The sequence below is a fragment of the Coffea eugenioides genome, chromosome 6, assembly GCF_003713205.1.
Source record: "Coffea eugenioides isolate CCC68of chromosome 6, Ceug_1.0, whole genome shotgun sequence".
NCBI lineage: Eukaryota > Viridiplantae > Streptophyta > Magnoliopsida > Gentianales > Rubiaceae > Coffea > Coffea eugenioides.
The window spans coordinates 5,619,003-5,636,877 of NC_040040.1; the positions used below are offsets into that span (position 1 = coordinate 5,619,003).

The 17,875-nt window shown below is 37.9% G+C and overlaps 2 protein-coding genes across 2 annotated transcripts; both read right to left on the reverse strand.

Annotated features, from left to right (window-relative positions):
- Window positions 1-108: 108 nt before the first annotated feature.
- On the reverse strand, window positions 109-2,140 carry LOC113774926 (tankyrase-1). Its single transcript, XM_027319586.1, has 6 exons — window positions 1,903-2,140; window positions 1,669-1,760; window positions 1,008-1,086; window positions 829-923; window positions 588-683; window positions 109-512 (listed from the first exon to the last, which is right to left on the reverse strand). The coding sequence occupies exons 1-6, from the start codon at window positions 2,081-2,083 to the stop codon at window positions 432-434; spliced, it is 624 nt and encodes a 207-aa protein (XP_027175387.1). The 5' UTR covers window positions 2,084-2,140; the 3' UTR covers window positions 109-431.
- A 5,875-nt stretch (window positions 2,141-8,015) lies between these two features.
- On the reverse strand, window positions 8,016-9,437 carry LOC113775953 (zinc finger protein ZAT5-like). Its single transcript, XM_027321012.1, has one exon. It carries the CDS (start codon window positions 9,035-9,037, stop codon window positions 8,123-8,125), a length of 915 nt encoding a protein of 304 aa, XP_027176813.1. The 5' UTR covers window positions 9,038-9,437; the 3' UTR covers window positions 8,016-8,122.
- Between the last annotated feature and the right edge of the window lie 8,438 nt (window positions 9,438-17,875).

Below are 17,875 nucleotides of genomic sequence, written 5' to 3' on the forward strand. Positions count from 1 at the left end.
AATATATACTTTAGTCCCTAACAAATCTTTTAATTGAGTCTAATCGTTAGCTTGGATCATATATTAATTGGCTTAACCAACCAGGTACAATGACATTCAAACTTTGACTGGAGGAAGCACAGAGGGTCTCAGCATTTGCCACGAAGCAGGGCATGACAAGTTAATTACATATTGAACATATCAACAACATACTCAGCAGGAACGAGGGGGATGAATTCTTCTCTTGATATTAAGTCAATTTCAAGAAGATAAACTCTGTAACAATAATGCTAACCTACAGAATCATCCCCTCAAGCGTGGATACAGAATATATCTCGATTACAAACCACGAGCATTTCACAATTTCCCGACAGGTCAGGATATCAACCTATATATCCTAATTTACTACTAAAGCAGTGACCAAAGCATAAGCAAAATCATGACTGAAAATCCTAATGGCCAGCCATGGCACTGGCAGCCTCTTCCAAAATTCTCCTAGCTTCCGTGTCGGGTTCAGCAAGTTCACGTGGAGTCTGCCAAAATATGCATTAGTATTGGCCGAAGTATGAGCAATAACACCAAAATAAGTAATTGAAAATAAGCTTTACCTTTCCATAGACATTTTCCCTATTAGGAGACGCCCCAGAGGCCAGCAACAACCTAATAGCCTCCATGTGCTCACCTCTGGCAGCATGATGAAGGGGCTAGAGATGAGTAGCAAGAGAAGTCATTAGCAAAATAAGGATTGTTTAGATTGTACAAATTATAGCTAGTACTTCCCTCAATTAAAAATGCTACAAGCTAACCCAAAAGCAGAAAAACTTAGAAGAACCTACAATCACTTCTCACCGTATCACCATCCAGGTCAACAGATTCCAGCATTCTCTTAACACATTCCGGACTATTACCACTGTTGAGTAGAAGCTGGACTATATCTGTATATCCTGCATACAGTCATCTTCCCTAAGCAAAATCAGTAAAATTTGCAATAAAAACTGAACGTAAGTACCATGAAAGTCCTGGACTACCTCCTGCACAAGCATCATGAAGGGGAAGTGCTCCATCTTCGTCCTTCACCTCCAAGTTAGCTCCTCTCTCCAACAAGAGCTGTGAAATGATCAGATAGTAAACAGTTTTTAGATTTTGATCCCCCAATAGCATTAATAATACTTGTTGATCGAGAAACTTCTCAGGGTGCAAACAAGTGAAGCCCCTGTGTGAACTACTTAAAATAAACCACTCAGGCTAAATTAAACGGAATTCTTTTGAATTTCAAGGAATTTCAAGTCAACCTCAAGCTCCAGGATACACTACTCAGCACACTACATGCTTGAGTAGAGCATCATTATTCTAGTGTTCATCACTAGTTCCACTAACAAATATTTCAACTTTGGTATCTATTTGATTTGTACGCAAAAAATAAACGTAATCTTTACGAGGATTGTGTAAAGGTCTAATATGGCCTGACTTTGGCTTAAGTCTTAAGATTGTATTGGCTTTGCAGTTGAGTTCAGCCAAGTCAAGTGGGAGTATAGCTATTATCTAACTGAGGTGGGGCAAAGCTGCGGTTTCAAGGCTCAATTGAGCACGAGCTTCAAGGAACCATGACAGAAGGTAATAAAATTATTATCAAACATATTCCAAGGTAAAGTAGAGAAATTCTACCAAAGAAAATGACTATAAACGAACCTGGACACAAGGTAAATGGCCATACAAACAGGTAAGATGAAGGGCAGTATCCCCATCCTCCACAGGTTCATCAATACTTCCAATGAAATTATCTGTATTAGCCATGAAAGAGGAGACAGACACACAGTAAAAAATAAGCCCATGACGTATCTAAACAATAAATTAACGAGCAACTCTGTTTTGCCCTCCTCTAAAGTAATTACACAAGAAAAGTGGACATATGAGGTAATTAACCTAGGGCCAAGCGGAGGTCCTCGACGTTGCCACGCTCCGCCGCCGTGGCTAGGTCACGGAGGTGAGGCGGGGTGTCGGAGTCGGAGACGTCTCCCAGGAACTCGAGCTGTTCGTCAAAAAGTATTCCCTCTTCTCCTTCTTCTTCATCCTCCATGCCGTTCCGCCTTCCTGCTACCGCCATCTCTCTCTCTCTCTCTCTCTCTCTAGCCGTCCGTCTGTTGCGCAAACACTCGAAACAACTGAAATCCTTGAAACTTTTTGTTTTAAGTACTGTAATTGCTTGCAAATAAATTTTTGGCCCAAGATCCAAATAATAGGTAGATATGCATTTGGGCCAACAGCTCCCTCAGCTTTCGGCATTGGGTATACTTTAATTGGACAAATCAGATCTAGAAACCTTTCTAGTCTACTCTGTTTCAATCCAGATGGGCCAACTAGGACCCAATAAAAAGCAACGCTCCATTAAATATTAGCTACCCATTGGTTCAGTTTTTAGCAAAATAAATAAACACTACTCCATATCGAAACAAGGCATGTCTTTAGAATTTTAGAAATGTCAAAATAAGTGATTTGGATGGATGATAACTAAGATATTAGGTATATCGAGTCAAATTATTTATATTTATTTAATAAGTGAGTCAAAATGTGCGGGTTATAAATGGATATATGCTTTAAATTGGTATGGATATATCTAATTATCCAATTATATCCCGTTGAACATTCCACTTATTACCGAATTTTTGTTGCTATTGGGTTGGTAAGGCATTCTGATGCGACTGCTAAAAACGTGATCCGAGCTGAGCTGCTGCGAGCTGGTCAGGGAAGAGCTAATGTGCAGGTGAGGTGAGCGAACCGACCTGCAAAGGGACAAATGGCGGAGCTAGTTCCCCGGAGCAACTCCGATGGTTAAGTCAGTAGAGCTTATGAGTAGGGTAACAGTATAGAGTACTGCAGATGGCGTACCTTGTGTTGTCTTGTGGTGCTATATTTATAGGCTTGTGGGTAGTAGTTTCCTTATAGGATTAGGAGTCCGACTGGAGAGGGAGTCCTTCTAGGGCTCCATCGGCTAGCTCCGAAAGGTTCGGAGGCCGCGGCCCACCAGGCCCATCCAGCTGGGAGGCAGCGGCCATGCACAAGTTGGCATCCCTCCTGTCCGAACTGGTCTGGCCGAACTGACAGGTCACCATGTCCGAACTGACACGTGGCTCTGGTGGATTTGCTTCTCTACACATTCAAATTTATCTACTTCACACCTATCAAGTGTTTGAATGTGCAATTTTAAATGGGTATAAATGAGTAATGCGAGTCAACCCATCAGTCACTAATTAATTGTATTTAATTGAGGCATCCATATGAACCCATTTAAAGTTCATGTCATATCTAATTCCATTCATTAGTAGGCCGGTTTGAACGGGCCAATTTAATTGGCCAAAAACTGAAATTGACACTATTTTTGCCCTTCAGTTATGAATGCACTTAGGCCAAAAAAGGTATAGCTTAGAGTTATTCATCAGTTTAGGGTGAGAATCAATGAAGTTAATTAAAGATTGAAGAAGATAATGTGAGATAATTAGGTTGTATTTCATATAGCAACCAAAATAATTTCCAGAATCGAAGTTAACTACAATAAATTTATCATCGCTTAGTCGTAAACTCGTAATGTAGCATTGGAATGCCTGTGTCCATAAACATGCAGGGACAGCGTGAACAGTAAACCATGAATTTCTCAAACAAATAGTATTAAATCGAAGAAAAGAAAACAATATCTGGAGCCACAAATCATGGACTGTGTTTCTGGGGGGAATTATTTGGGTACAAGTTGCAACAGCGAGTCGGCAATCAACATTGAAACATGCCTACATGCAGTGCCAATGGACCGCTTTCTCTTCCCAATCCCCGCCATCTATCCGTGGATTCTGCCAAAAGGTTCTTGCTTGTCTTATTCAAGGCCGCCACCCCTTTATCTGTGTTTTGATCACACCAGCTGTAGAAAACGAAAAGGTTGGACAGTTGAAACGAAATAGGTTTGATCTTCGCTGACCTAGAAAGGATAGTAGTACGAACTCTTTCCCTAAGAACATACGTCCTTCTTCGGTTCACAAGATTTCTCTTGAAAGAAGTTTTCCCTCCAGCTGAGGTACCATTGGATGTCGAACTACGTACATAAAGTCATATATAAAACCTCAGTTAATTCCATCAGTTTTGGTATTCCTATTCATACAGAAACTAGAGAAATTTCTAAAATTATGATGAATTTTAAAAAAATTCTACAAAGGGGGCATTTTGAATATGGGATTCTGTCCAAGGGGTCTTCGCATTCAGCAAATGCGAGCTCATGGAGCTCGCATTTGCTGAATGCGAAGTCTCCTTGAATTTTCGATCAACAAAATCCAAAAAAAAAAACAAAAAGAAAACCATAACAAATGCGAGGTCCGTTACCTCGCATCTAATAAATGCGAGGTCACTTAGACAAATCGGAATACAAAGCAATGATCAACTAACTTAACTGGACCAGCATTTTCAACTAATTTAGTATTAGTAAAATGTGGGTGCATTTTCCAGTCCTGGAAACCCTTCAATGAACGACTTTTCCTATAGCTTTCAAACTTTTATATTTATTTAAGGGTTAATTCCAGAAACTTCCTTTGAGATTTATCCTAATTTCACCCAACACTCCTAAATTTTTAGAAATCTCACATAGCTCCCCTTAAATGATTTAAAAAATTAAAAAATAAAAGATGGTATAATACCAAAAAATTGAAAATTGTATTGCGGAGAAAAAAGAATTTAAAAATTCTTAAAACATTTGCACAAGTTTTCCATCGCTTATTTTTTTTCAAAAAATTGTAAACGGATTGATTTTAATAATTTTCATTTATCTTGCAGCTTTTACAAGATTTTCATGAGTCAATAAAATGTTATTCATTAATTTTATGCCGCATTCATCATTATCACACCACCCTCCTCCTGATGTAATCATAAAATGTTATTCATGCACATAACACATAATCGGAATTCTGATGTAATCCACTTAATTGCCTATTTCCAGACAAATATTACACTGTATCAAATAATCCAAATCCACTTAAATTTTTTTTTCTTTTAAAAGATTTTGTTTTTTGGGAAAAAAAAAATTGGTCTGAAGAGGCTAAAAGCACCAAGTGTTAACTCAATTTTCGAGCTCTTCCTCCCTCCTACGATACCATGACAGATGAAGTAATCACTCCAGCCTCATCCTCGACTACCAGCAGCTCTACAACCGCTATGCATTTGGAGGGGAATTTTGATTGTTTTCAGATTGAGTACCTCGCATTTAAGAAATGCGAGGTACACAATCTCGCATTCTCCAAATGCGAGCTTGCAAGCTCGCATTTGGAAAATGCGATCTTGTTTTTCTTTTTTTCTGGAAATACTTACCTCGCATTTGTGAAATGCGAGGTACCTGAACTCGCATTTCACAAATGCGAAGATCACAAGTCTAGAACCAACTTCAAAAATTACCCTCTTTGTAGAATAACTTTTTTTTTTCATCACAATTTAAGAATTTTCTCCAGAAACTAATCCCAGATTAGAGGAAATTCTTAAATTATTATGAAAAAAAAAAGTTTTTCTACAACAGAGGCTATTTATGGGGTGATTTCTAAAATGAGGTGGTTCGCATTTGCTGAATGCGAGCTAACAAAAAGCCAGGTAGCATTTTTTTTTTAAAATAGACCTCGCATTTCTCAAATGCGAGGTCCTTTGTCTGTCGGTGAAACATGAAAACCCAGCTCCTTCAACCTCAGTCCTCTCTTTGACTCATTTAACCAAAAAACCCAAAGAAACAACAAAATTGGGAAATACAAATTGAAGGGAAATTGCATCCCAAATCCGTCATTGAAATCCTCGGAAGTAGCAGCATTCATCAAGAGTGCAGCCGTTGGAGGGAGGGAGTCCAACTTTGGTCATTTTGGAAGCTCTCGCCAGAAAGTTGAAGCCCCAGAAAGCTGCAAAATGGAGACCGGAAAATGTTGAAGCTACAGCCAGCTTTCAGTGAATAAGTTAAGCTTTCTGATGCTATTGTCCAGTGACGGAAGAAGATGCTGAACAGATGCGATTGTCCAGGTAGCATTTAACAGATGCGAGGTAAGTGACCTCGCATTTTTGAAATGCGAGGTCTGGTTTTCTTTTTTCTTTTTTTTTTTGGATTCTGTGGGTCGAAAATTCAAGGGGACTTCGCATTCAGCAAATGCGAACTCCTGAGCTCGCATTTGTTGAATGCGAAGACCCCTTGGACGGAATTGTATACTCAAAATGCCCCCTTTGTAGAAATTTTTTAAAATTCATCATAATTTTAGAAATTTCTCTCCCAGATTATGGAGTATTAGTTAGTCAAGGCTAACTAAATTAATTTACAAAGAAAAGATCATGGGTTACGCTCATTCAAGTTGTCGTATACCTATATATCTTCACCGTACATTGCCCACCGCCAGTTATAAACAAGATTCTTTTTCTCATTTCAATGTATCTGCGATTATGCTTTTGAAAAAGATTATGATTAAAGGTCCAAGAACATATATAGATAGATATTGTGAAATGTTTGGATGGTTAGAGGATAGTCTCTGTACGTCTTTCTTTGTCCTTTGGAGAGGGTTACAAGATGTAACCGTGGGATCAATCGTAATGGTAAATGAGGGAACAACATTGCACGGTCGTCCATCCACATTGTTCCAAAGAATTAAACTCCAAAACAGTTCCCCGACCATCACATCTCCAAATAACTTCACTTGTGCTTCAAACTGTTCGGCATTACTTGTGGTTAATCGCACAATTATCATCCTTTTCTTTTGATTCTTGTGGTTAATCGCACTATTCTTGTCTAGATAATAGGAGACGTCTTCATACTGCCGCCAAATGACAAATCTCTTAAGTGCCTTGACTAGGGAAAGCAACTGAAAGAAGTTTACAACATCATTCCCTCCCCACACCCCCCCCCCCCCTCCACCCAAAAAAAAAAAAAACCCACCAAAGAGCATCTAATAAATCAGCTTTTCTGAAGGTGCCAGTACTGTTGCTGTCACTTGCCAATACATACCTCAAGGTATCTGGAAGAGTAATGGGGTGTGATGATGACAGGTATGCAGCAAACGAGATGTTCCTATTTGAAGGCAATTAAAACACATAAATACGTAGAGGAAACCATTGACGACATAACTTGTATTGGAGGCGAGTATAAGCATAAAATTTTGTGTGCAACCACGCTTTTGTGTGAAGCAATCTATAAATACTAGTATTACTATAATTTATGATTTTCACCAAAAATAAAAAAAAAATTTAATGTAAGCATGGAATCAGATACTTGAGAAATTTCTTATTTCTTTGGGATGTTAGCAGCATTTGATGGTAAGCAGCTTAATGACGCATACCTCTTTGATACGTGAAAGGGTACTCTTCTGTACATTTGTCCAAAACCTCAATTAATTCCGCATTAAGACACATGTTGCTTGAGAGCGCAAAAGAAAGTGGCACAGACGGGTGGGTTATCCATCAAAGAAGGGCAGTTTTATGTATGCCACTGGCTATACTTGCGCCGTGACCGTTTAATCTCCTTTGTCAATTTAATGAAACAGACATATATAAGATAGTGGTGGCTTTCTTGTGAATCAAACAACAGAAACCTAATCCCACCACTTTTGGTTGTGATGTAGCTCATCAGCATAGGTAGTCGTGGCTAATCAACCAGCTTGTGTTGTATCAGTGTATGTAGTCAAGATCCATCTCCCACTCCTCACCTTTCAGGTTTCTACCCTCTCTACGTTCCTAAGATAACAAACACCGCTCTTACTCATCATGATCATGGTCAGCTAACTAATGTTTTCACTAACTAAATTGAATTTTGACATGCCACTCAAAAAAAAAGAAAAAATTTTGAGCAAAAAAAATAATTTAAGAAAGAAAACCTCTCATAGATGTACCTAATGTTGTTAACTTTTTAGGGGCAAAGTAAAAGCTTACTCAAAGAATTGAAAGAAGATGATCTGATTCAGAGCGCGCGCAAGTTTTCAGAATGAAATTGAAGTATAAAAGAATTCTAAAGAATGATAAATTTCTATTACGATATTGTGGATGTATAATTAACAAATGAAGACAAATTAATGTCGATATTTGACAAATTAATTTCCTAATTAACGTTGATCAGATCAGTTAACAAAAGAATAGCTGAACAGAGGGTTTGATTTGATTAGTAATGGCAATCGACCAAGGGATGAGGAGATGCGGAGAAGACAATAACTTGTTGCTTAGCGGATGCAAAGGGGTATTTGGATTCTGTGCTGTAATCATCTTCAGGTTGGTCTGGGGCAGCCGGAAGATTCAGGTCTAAAGACAGGAGGGCTCTTGGCTTCTTGACTGCAAATTCTCGAGAACCCTCCTCGTCGTTACTGCTGGTGCCAGTTAGCGTCGGCAGGGGTCTGTGTCGCCTCATGTGACCCCCTAAGGCTTGGCCAGAGCTGAACTCAGCACCACATATCGAACACTCGTGAACCCTAGACTTATTGACATCACCGGCAATGATGGGGTCTTTTCGGCCGCTTGGAATCTGAAGCGACAAGGTCGTATCTTCATCCCTGATCAATCCAACAGTAGATTCTTGATGTGCTCCTAAGGACAAAGGAGGAGGGGATTTGCCTTCGAGATCAGTTGGCTTGGGCTTCTTGTGACTTGCCCTGTGGCCGCCAAGCGCTTGAAAAGAAGGGAAACTACGGTTGCATGTCTTGCACTGGTAGACATCATGGACCGCGGAAGATGACTTTGCAGTGCTAGTACTAGGCATGGGAGGATGAGTAGTGGGTTGCGTTGATTTCCGGGCACGGCCTTGGGCTAGAAGAATTAAGCAATTGGCCATGTCTTCTTCTTGATCTACACCTACTACGGAGGTCTGTGTCAATTCACCAGAATTTGAAGGCGAGGTGGTGACGCGATTGAAAGCGGTAAACGAGTCACCGCCAGGAGTACCAGTGCTACAGGACGAGCTTGTTGTCGTGGCCATGGTTAAGAGGAAGGGTGGTTGAGGCACGGTTCTTTGTCGCTTGGTTCGCTTTCCTTTGAAGATCATATGCTTCGACCCCAAGATAATTTCTTCTTGATGAACTTCCATATATAATAGTATTGTAGTAGGATCGAGTACTAGAAATTCAACCAAAATCACAAGCAGAGAAAGAAAGGGTTCCTGAGGAAAGTTAAGGTGTGTGAAGGAGGAAAGTGTGTAACGGAGGGGAGGTTATATAATATAGAGACGAAGGGGAAAAGAAAGTGGGGAGTCTGGAGAGGAAGTAGCAGTAGTTGGTTGCAGTGAATATTGGTGAAAGGGTTGTTTTTTGGTAGTGTGAAAAAGCCGTCCCCGTGAATAGTAACCAACCCTGAAATTGAATGATTGTTGGGGTTTACTGCTAAACTAATAAATCATTCCTCTGTTTCTTCTTCTAGACTCCACAGTACTTGGGATTTCGATCAAAGGAAAATGATTTTGGAGAGGGAGGGGTTGGAGATAAGTTAATGTTGATTAGGTTTCCACCGGAAAAACCACAGTCGTGAATAGCGAAGCCCCTAATTTAAAGCGATGGGATGGGGTGGATGGGAACGTAAGAAGCATGAAGAGGTCAGGAAACGAGTGAGATTCGGTTGGCTTTGAAGCAAACCCATTACTTTTTCCCAACGATTCCTTGTGGAGGATTAGAGTGCAAGCCTGGCACCACAGAATTTGCGGTTCAGCCTCCCCACTTCCTTTCTTCATTTCTTTCCGGTTCCTTTCCTTCTTTTTTCTCTACGTTTTTTATATTTATATCTATGTATATAATATACATATATTATACTACTATTTCACAAGCTCGCGGAGCTGCTACAGCTACTTAACTCACCACCATCTTCTTCTTGTGTTTTTTCTTCTCCCCGGCCCACTAAAACCTGTGATCAGTAGTAGTTACATATAGAGGGACCGGGAAGACCGAATCAAAAGGATTTAATTCTTGACTTTCTATACTATGATGAATTAGGAATTCAATTAGGATGGCTGGGACACTAATGATGATGAGGAGGGTACGTAGAGCGAAATAGTTTGGTGATCATAATTAAGAGTATTAATTAGCGTTGTTGTTGTTGTTGCTGCTGCTGAGTTTTAATTTTAATTAGTGTGCTGCTAAACCAATATTCGAGCAAATTCCATTCCATGTGCAGTTGATCCACTCACCCTTGTGCTGCACATTCATCACTTGTTAAACGGTGGGAGGGAGTATGACCCAAAAATCACGCCGGCTTCGTCATTCCATTATTAATTTCATGCTATATTAGCGTCGACCATTGCTAGAGATTAATATGTTTTTAGCCAATGATTAGGGTTGGTGAGGTACGGCAAGGAACAGTGACACGTTCCCTCGAGGACTCCACGGGGGTACAGAATTTCTCGACGTTAATAACTAAACTGACTAGCAAGTCCAAGTCCAAGGCCGTCGGTCTTTATTCTAGAATTGATAATTAAGCTCGCTCGGGATGATGAGAAAGAGTGATTAATCAAATGTGATCAGTTTAGGAGACTGCACACGATGGAGCATGAGGGAGCAGGGGGATAAAATTTGTTTGTTTTATGATTGAATGAGCTAATTACGTTACGTACTTGTCAGTGTGCGACTTGGTTCATGCATGAAGCAGCTTTTGGAATTTGGTGCTTTTGATCAAACAATAAGTGTAAGTGTCCAGTGTGCTGTGGCCACCATTAGCATGCAAAAGTTCAACCCATAAAGTTTACATTACATACATTCATTTGTATTAATTAAATTTTACACAGGGCAAATGCACAGCTGCAGTATAATCCAGAAACATTTCAGTTTTAAATATTGAGTAAATCTTATACACACTGACGTCAGCGTATACACTATTACGGTGTGATGCACGACACATATACAAAATTTAATTTTCAAATTCAAATTCAGATTATGTGTCATACATTCAAAGATGAATGCGGGTTCACTGTCAGTGTATAAATGATTGATTCTTAAATATTACCCTTCAGAAGGAAACAAATTTAAAACACTACAATCTATCGAGAATTTTGGTGAAGGAAATTTTGTTGTTGCATCGTCGTTTTAGTCTGTATGGAATTAGGTGCGCTGTCTATTTTTAGTCTTTTATGAGTCCCAAGTTTGGACGTCCAACTCCCAGCTTCCTTAGCCCTTTTCCTCCCCCCGATTTTTAATGAAAATTAAATGAGACGAGTCTCATACTTTATTTATTGTATGACCAATTGGCTTAAGGGAGTAGTGGCAAGTACGCACGTCGCCGCCGAATTAGATCTTCAAATGAAAAACACCCCTAATTGCAGCACCTACAAGCGAAGCAAATTAATAAATGTTTGGTTCGATCGACTTATTTCACACAATGGACAACTAATTACTAATATCCATCTTTCATGAATGTAATTCCATCCCCTACAGCAGTACATAAATGAACGTGCTGCTTAGTGTATGTATGCATGTATGTCATCAAATCAGAGTATTCTTTGATTACAATTAATACCCAATCAATACAGTTCCACTAACGTACTACACCTAATCAAAGCAACTGAATTCAGACAAGTGCTTTAATTTGTCATGCTACGTAAAATTACTTGGCTTTTTTTGTTTTTGAAAAAAATTAAAGGTTGTATTAATCACGAAAATTGTTGGAAATCATCCAACACTAATTATTTGACAAAAGTCAGGGGAGAGCTCTAGAGAGATTCGAGAAGGTTGTATGTTTTAGCAAAATTTGCTAAGCTATGCACAATCTTATTTGCAACATGGTTTTAATCCCCTTCCATCCAACATGGTTCAAATCAACTGGAGGTGAGGTTAGAATGACGCACTTTATCTTGGCAGAGTTGCAATTTTAAACTGCTAAAGAAATTCCAAGGGGAAAAAAAAAACAAGAGGAGAAACCTATATATATATATATATACACACACACCGGAGCTTATGGAAAAAGAAATCCATAATAATTAGAAGGGATAAATAGCCAATTTCGTCCCTAAATTTTTTATTAGTGCCGATTTAGTCCATAACTTTTATTTCTGACTAATTTGATACTTGAACTTATTTCGTAGTTCCAATTAAGGATCTTCATGATGACACCACTACCTAAAACTGATCTGACTCCTAATTGACTAATTAAATAGGGGTATTATCACGAGACTATAATAAAACAAGTAAATCTTATAAAAAATCACTAAATAAAACTTTTAAATCGTGTAAAAAATCACCATGTACTTCTTTTTTAAAGTTTAATATTGTGATTTTTTACACAATTTACTTGATTTATTATAGCCCCATAAGTGATCGATGTTCCTAAAATACCTTGTCAATTAAGAGTCAAATTAGTTTTAGGTGATGAAGCCGCCACTGAAGTCCTTAATTGGAACTGCAAAATAAGTTCACATATCAAATTGGTTAGGAATAAAAATTAGGGATTAAATCAACACTAGTGAAAAGTTTAGGGATGAAATTGGCTATTTTCCCGAATTAGAAGTAATACAGCCTAAGAAATGAATTTGAGAAATACGTGAACGATTTCTTTTCTTTATGGGGGGGTTGAGTGGGCGGACGGCAAATACAAAGATAATGTGTAGAACCGGAAAAGTGTTTTATAGATGAATGCCCATAAATCAATAATGGCCCAATGGGATGGTTTAAAAAAGAAAAGTAGTCGGATCCAACGAATATAGGGGGCGGTGCGGTGGCTGGCTGTACCAAAGATTTCCTGGCTGTCGGAGAAACGGGAGTCGCATGTAGCGATAGGAGTGATTAAGAATAAAGAAGAAGAAGGGAAGATTCTTGGCGTAAGGATGTGAGTGGAATTGGGAAGGTGGATTGCGAGACCTAGGCACGTAACTCCCTATCCTCTCTCTCTTTCTCTTTGATTCAAAGAGAGAGAGAGAGAGCAGTTCTGAAGAACCTAAAGAAAAGTTTTTTTTTTTTTTTTTGAGTTTTATTTTCCTCTCCTGAAATACTTGAGAATGATATCATCTTGTAGGCTGCCGTGAATAACTCAGGCTGCTTTACATCTGTCGACTGCCATTTTTCTCTTGGTTCTGCATCACTTTTCTCATGGACATTTTTTTTTTAATTTTTTCTGGGATGATATCGTGGGATCATGCTGCATTTGTAGAATTTGAATGCAGTCCGTCAGTCAGACATGTGTATCTCGATTTTTAATATATTTTTTAGTAGCAGACAACAGCTATGCAAGTAATTAAAGTAGAAGAAGAATTGACAAGCAATGCAGGCATGTCGGCGAAGAAGGACTTGAAATTTTTTGCATCACATATTACTAGCATGTTTTGTGCGTTGAGCAATATGAGCACTACTGCTGCTGCTGCTACTGCCTCCTCTCTTTTTTAGTTTTAGAGGGCAATCATTGGTCGTTTCATTAATCCTCTGTCAAACATTGGCAAACCCATCCTATACACATATTTAATTGCACTGTAGGATACATGTGTTTTGCCCCTGTACTGTTATATGTATTAATCTTCTTCTACACTATAGTGTATATACTGTCAGCGTTGGGTGAATGGCAGTCATGCAAAATTTGAATTTGAAATTTAACTTTTATACATATGTCATAAATTCAACGATGATAATGTATACATTACAGATTAAGATAATAATCAAGGCACGATTAAGATACACGGTCTACATCACAGATTTTCTTGGGTTATATTGGAAGTTTGGGGAAGAGATGCTTAATTGGTGGAGCATGCACCGTATCAGGATATGCAGTGGTAATAAACTTCATTGCTATACCACGATAGATAGCAGAGTAGTAGCTAAAAAAATCGTCCTTTTTTTTTCTATTTTATATGAGTAATTTTAGTGCTTCTCCACACACTAGTATTGATTAACATGATGAAATGGATCTCAGAAGTCATCATGCTCGATCCCGATCCATTAAGGATCTTCTTTTTGTGTTGCTTTGCTGAGGAGGAATCAGACATGAAAAGCTACATCGCCCTTGAAAAAACAGATACTGCATAAATAAAAGAGAGAAGGCAAAATTAATGATGGGATGATAAAAGATTTTTAATTAATTGTTACGATCGAGTACCGCTTTCAGCTTTCTAGTTCCTACCTCTACTCCATACATAAAGTAGTAAGTACTGCTACAGCCGGATGAATGGCCCGTGAGCCTGATGAGAAGTGAGAACCCCTCTCGATCGGGTGAGGACACGGTTGACTCGGTGGAAGCTGATGTGCACTCCCACGCTAAACCCTTTCACTAGATACGATCTCCAATGTGTTTTTTGTGAGTATTTTATTTTTTCCAAAAAGACTTTTTATAAGCATTTAGTTTTTTTTTAGCATTTCAAAACAAGGCTGCTAATGACAATAATAGGCACGCATTAATATTGTAGAGTTAGTCTTTTGTTCTTTTTCTCAAAATGAATTTAATTTAATTTTTTATTTTCAACAATCTTGTCTCTTTTAGTAAGTTTGAGTTACTTTGTTCAAACTAGGAGTTTTACCGGTCAATATCTTTCTTTTTTTTTTGTTTTATCCAAGACCATGTCGATATCTAAATCACTCCTAAATCTTTATTTCGATCGCAATATCAATCAATCATTCAATATCTACGGCCTAATTTTCTCGGTTGCCCAATAAAATAGTTATGTTTTATTGTTTAATCCATTCTTTGAACAGGAAATAATTCTCTTGTTCACGGAGAGACAGACATTAAAAAAACTGCAACTCAATTAATTGCATTAAAGGTTTGGATTTAAATTGACCTTATGCATGCAATACAGTTGATTAGTTGAAGGTGAAACCCGCCATTGTCTCTGAACAACAATTTGAAGAAACAGTGCTGCTAGATGGGCAACAGTTGTGATTGGAAGCGGGCAACTTAATTTGGGCCTGTTTTCAGAAAAAGATTAAGCCCAATTTCGAAACGTTAGTAACGAGTCTATGATTTCCATGTGGGCCGTCTATTCCTCCTCTTTATTTATTCTTTTTGGGAGGGAAAGGAATAATAACGAGTGCCGCTCTTTTTTCTTTTTCTTTTTCTTTTTTTTTTGGGTAGGAAAAGGAATAATGTTGACGGTTAAAAAAAAAATTAGCAGATGAAGTAAGAATTGTAGTAGGCATGAGCGAAGTTGCCGTCCAAGGAGAGATGGCTGCTGCAGCCGCGAAAGAAACTCGGGCTGAAAGAGAAAGGGTTCACGGGCGGAGGGGTGTTGGGTCAAAAATGGAGCACGGCAATTAAGATGGATATAAGGGAGGTGCCGGTGGGTGAAAAAACTAGTCCCATTAAAAAAGGGAAGATCGTTCAGAACGTCCCTCATATTTTGTAAAATAACTTTTTTCGTCCCTTACTTTTAAAAGTGTACTTTTACGTCCCTTACAAATTTACATTAGTCAAATTTGGTCCCTATATAGGTTTCCGACTAGTTTTTGGCCGGAATTCATCACATGTCTTGCATGTGATCATTTATTAGGGGCAAAATTGTCAAATTAAAATTTGCATAATTCATCTATAGTCCTTTACATTTCACAAAATGAATTGTTTCGTCCCTTATATTTCACAAAATAAATTTTTTCATCCCTCATATTTCACAAAATGAATTTTTTTATCTCTCGTTGACCACGTGTACGAATAGTTTTATTTAATTCATGTATATATCTATTTGATTTCATCTAAACAGTACAAATAATATGTAATATATCTCTATTTGATTTCACCTAAACAGATCGATATATATATGGGTTTAAATCTAATAATTTTGTTTTAAACCTATATATATATATATGTGATTTCACCATGTGAATCTATCCAATATTTGTAGCCTTTTTTATTTTAGTAATAATTCATTTATTGAGTTGTTTAATAAGAGTATCTAATTAATAGGTGTTAATTCGAATTCTGTAGTCATGCTAACAAATTGCAGTTTAAATTTGAAATTTTTATTCGCTACTTTTAAGACCAACAGTTGAATTTCTTGCCTTATAATTATTTTAAATTTTGAAAGTGTCAATTACTTACTTCTTTTTGTCATACTTTTCCTTTGTTTATTTTTTTCTGTCTAAATTTAATTCGATATAAACACTTGATAATGTTTAGAATTAAATGCCTTCTTTGTTTTCAATTTTCAAGTAAAAGGAATGAACATGAGTGAAAAACTAACAATTTTTTTTAAACTCCTGTATATATCTATTTTAATTTCACATGAACAGTACGTTCAGGAGAAATCAAATAGATATATATTACATGCTATTCGTATTGTTCATGTGAGATCAAATAGATATATACATTAGTTTTAAAAAAAAAGTTATCCGTACACATGAATAATGAGGGATGAAAAAATTCATTTTGTGAAATGTGAGGGACGAAACAATTCATTTTGTGAAATGTGAGGGATAAAAAAATTTATTTTGTGAAATGTGAGAGACTATGGATTGGATGATGTAAACTTTGATGTGACAATTTTGCCCTTCAAAAATAGTCACGTGCAAGGCACGTGGTGGATTCCGACAAAAAACTAGTCGGACACCTAGATAAGGATCAAATTTGATCAATGCGAATTTGTAAGGGACGTAAAAGTATATTTTTAAAAGTGAAAGACGAAAAAAGTCATTTTGCAAAATGTGAGGGACGTTTTAAACGATTTTCCCTTAAAAAAATTTGTCAGTAGCCCCATCACAAAGTTACCCACTGTCACCATCCTATCCTGTTTCCACAAAATTGTCACGAGTTCGAAATTTTGGAGTGTATTTCGGGCTGAAAAAGAACTGAATAGGGAGGGATTCATGGAACGACCTTTAGTCAGTACAGAATAAGCATCCTCTCATGAAGCAGCAAGCTAAGCCATAGATGGTCCGGAACAATTGCTAAAAGAGGATCAGCTCTCCAGCTAGCCGTTGAAATTATGATTGGCCAGTTAGTATCACCTGACCAATCAAAAAGGCCAGCCTGGTTGCATGACTCGCGGCGGTGCCTCATGTGATCATATTTGTCCTACTTTCACTCGCGGCGGGGCTTCTTCACATGCCACATTTTGCCCTGTTTGATGGGGAGATAGCATAGAATTTTATTTCGTTTTGGCATTTCCACTTTACGGGGCACTTCCCTTTCTTTCCCTTTATAGCAGCAGGTAAAATCAAAATGTGCTACTACTACGTACTACTTAGCCAAAAAGAAGAGACTAATATATAGTAGCTCTATCAGGGTCTTCCTTGTGCCGTGCGATATACATATGAATAAGATTAAGTGGCAAGGATATATAGAAGTTTTTGATAATATTCTTCTTCATTTTTTCCTTCGTTTGAAAAGCAAAATAATTTGATTGACAAAAATGCTACGTTTCGTTCTGTGATTATCATTGCTGTTGCAAAGTCCCTATTAGTAAATCATTATGGAAGAGGAGGTATGGCAGTTAGGTGGGAAAAAGGATTGTTTACCTCTTTTAGAACATCATTGGTTGTAATTCTCTCAATCAAAGCAAAATTATTACCCCAAATTAATGCACGTTGAGAGAAATGAATGAACAAAATGCCGTACAAACTAAGTATTTGTGAATCATTATTCGGATTTATATATTCCCTCGTGGGGTCTTCGATGGTCGATAATGATGATCCTAGGTTAAATATATGCCAAGCGATACAAGTACACTTAATGGGGAACAGACGAAGACACCAAGTTCTAATTAAGATATGTACTAAGAAAATTGATCGCACCAAACTCACTAAACCGCGACCCCATCTTTCAGGCCGCTTGCCCCTATATTTCATGCTCTGCATTATTTGAATCCATCTCATCCAATTCCAATGCTCTCTCTAGTCTCTAGACCACGATGGCTGTTAAACAATTCAAAAAACAAAACCGCATCTTCCCAAACTGTTCACCATTAATATTAGTAGATACTATGACTCTTCCATGTTTGCATAAGAAGTTAACCGGAAACCGGATACAGAAGGTA

Coding starts and splice junctions, on each gene's coding strand:
- LOC113774926 (XM_027319586.1), bottom strand. CDS start 2,083: ATGGCGGTAGCAGGAAGGCGGAACGGCATGGAGGATGAAGAAGAAGGA. Junction 1,761..1,902: donor GGACCTCCGCTTGGCCCTAG/GTTAATTACCTC, acceptor TGGCTAATACAG/ATAATTTCATTGGAAGTATT. Junction 924..1,007: donor TCATGATGCTTGTGCAGGAG/GTAGTCCAGGAC, acceptor GACTGTATGCAG/GATATACAGATATAGTCCAG.
- LOC113775953 (XM_027321012.1), bottom strand. CDS start 9,037: ATGGAAGTTCATCAAGAAGAAATTATCTTGGGGTCGAAGCATATGATC.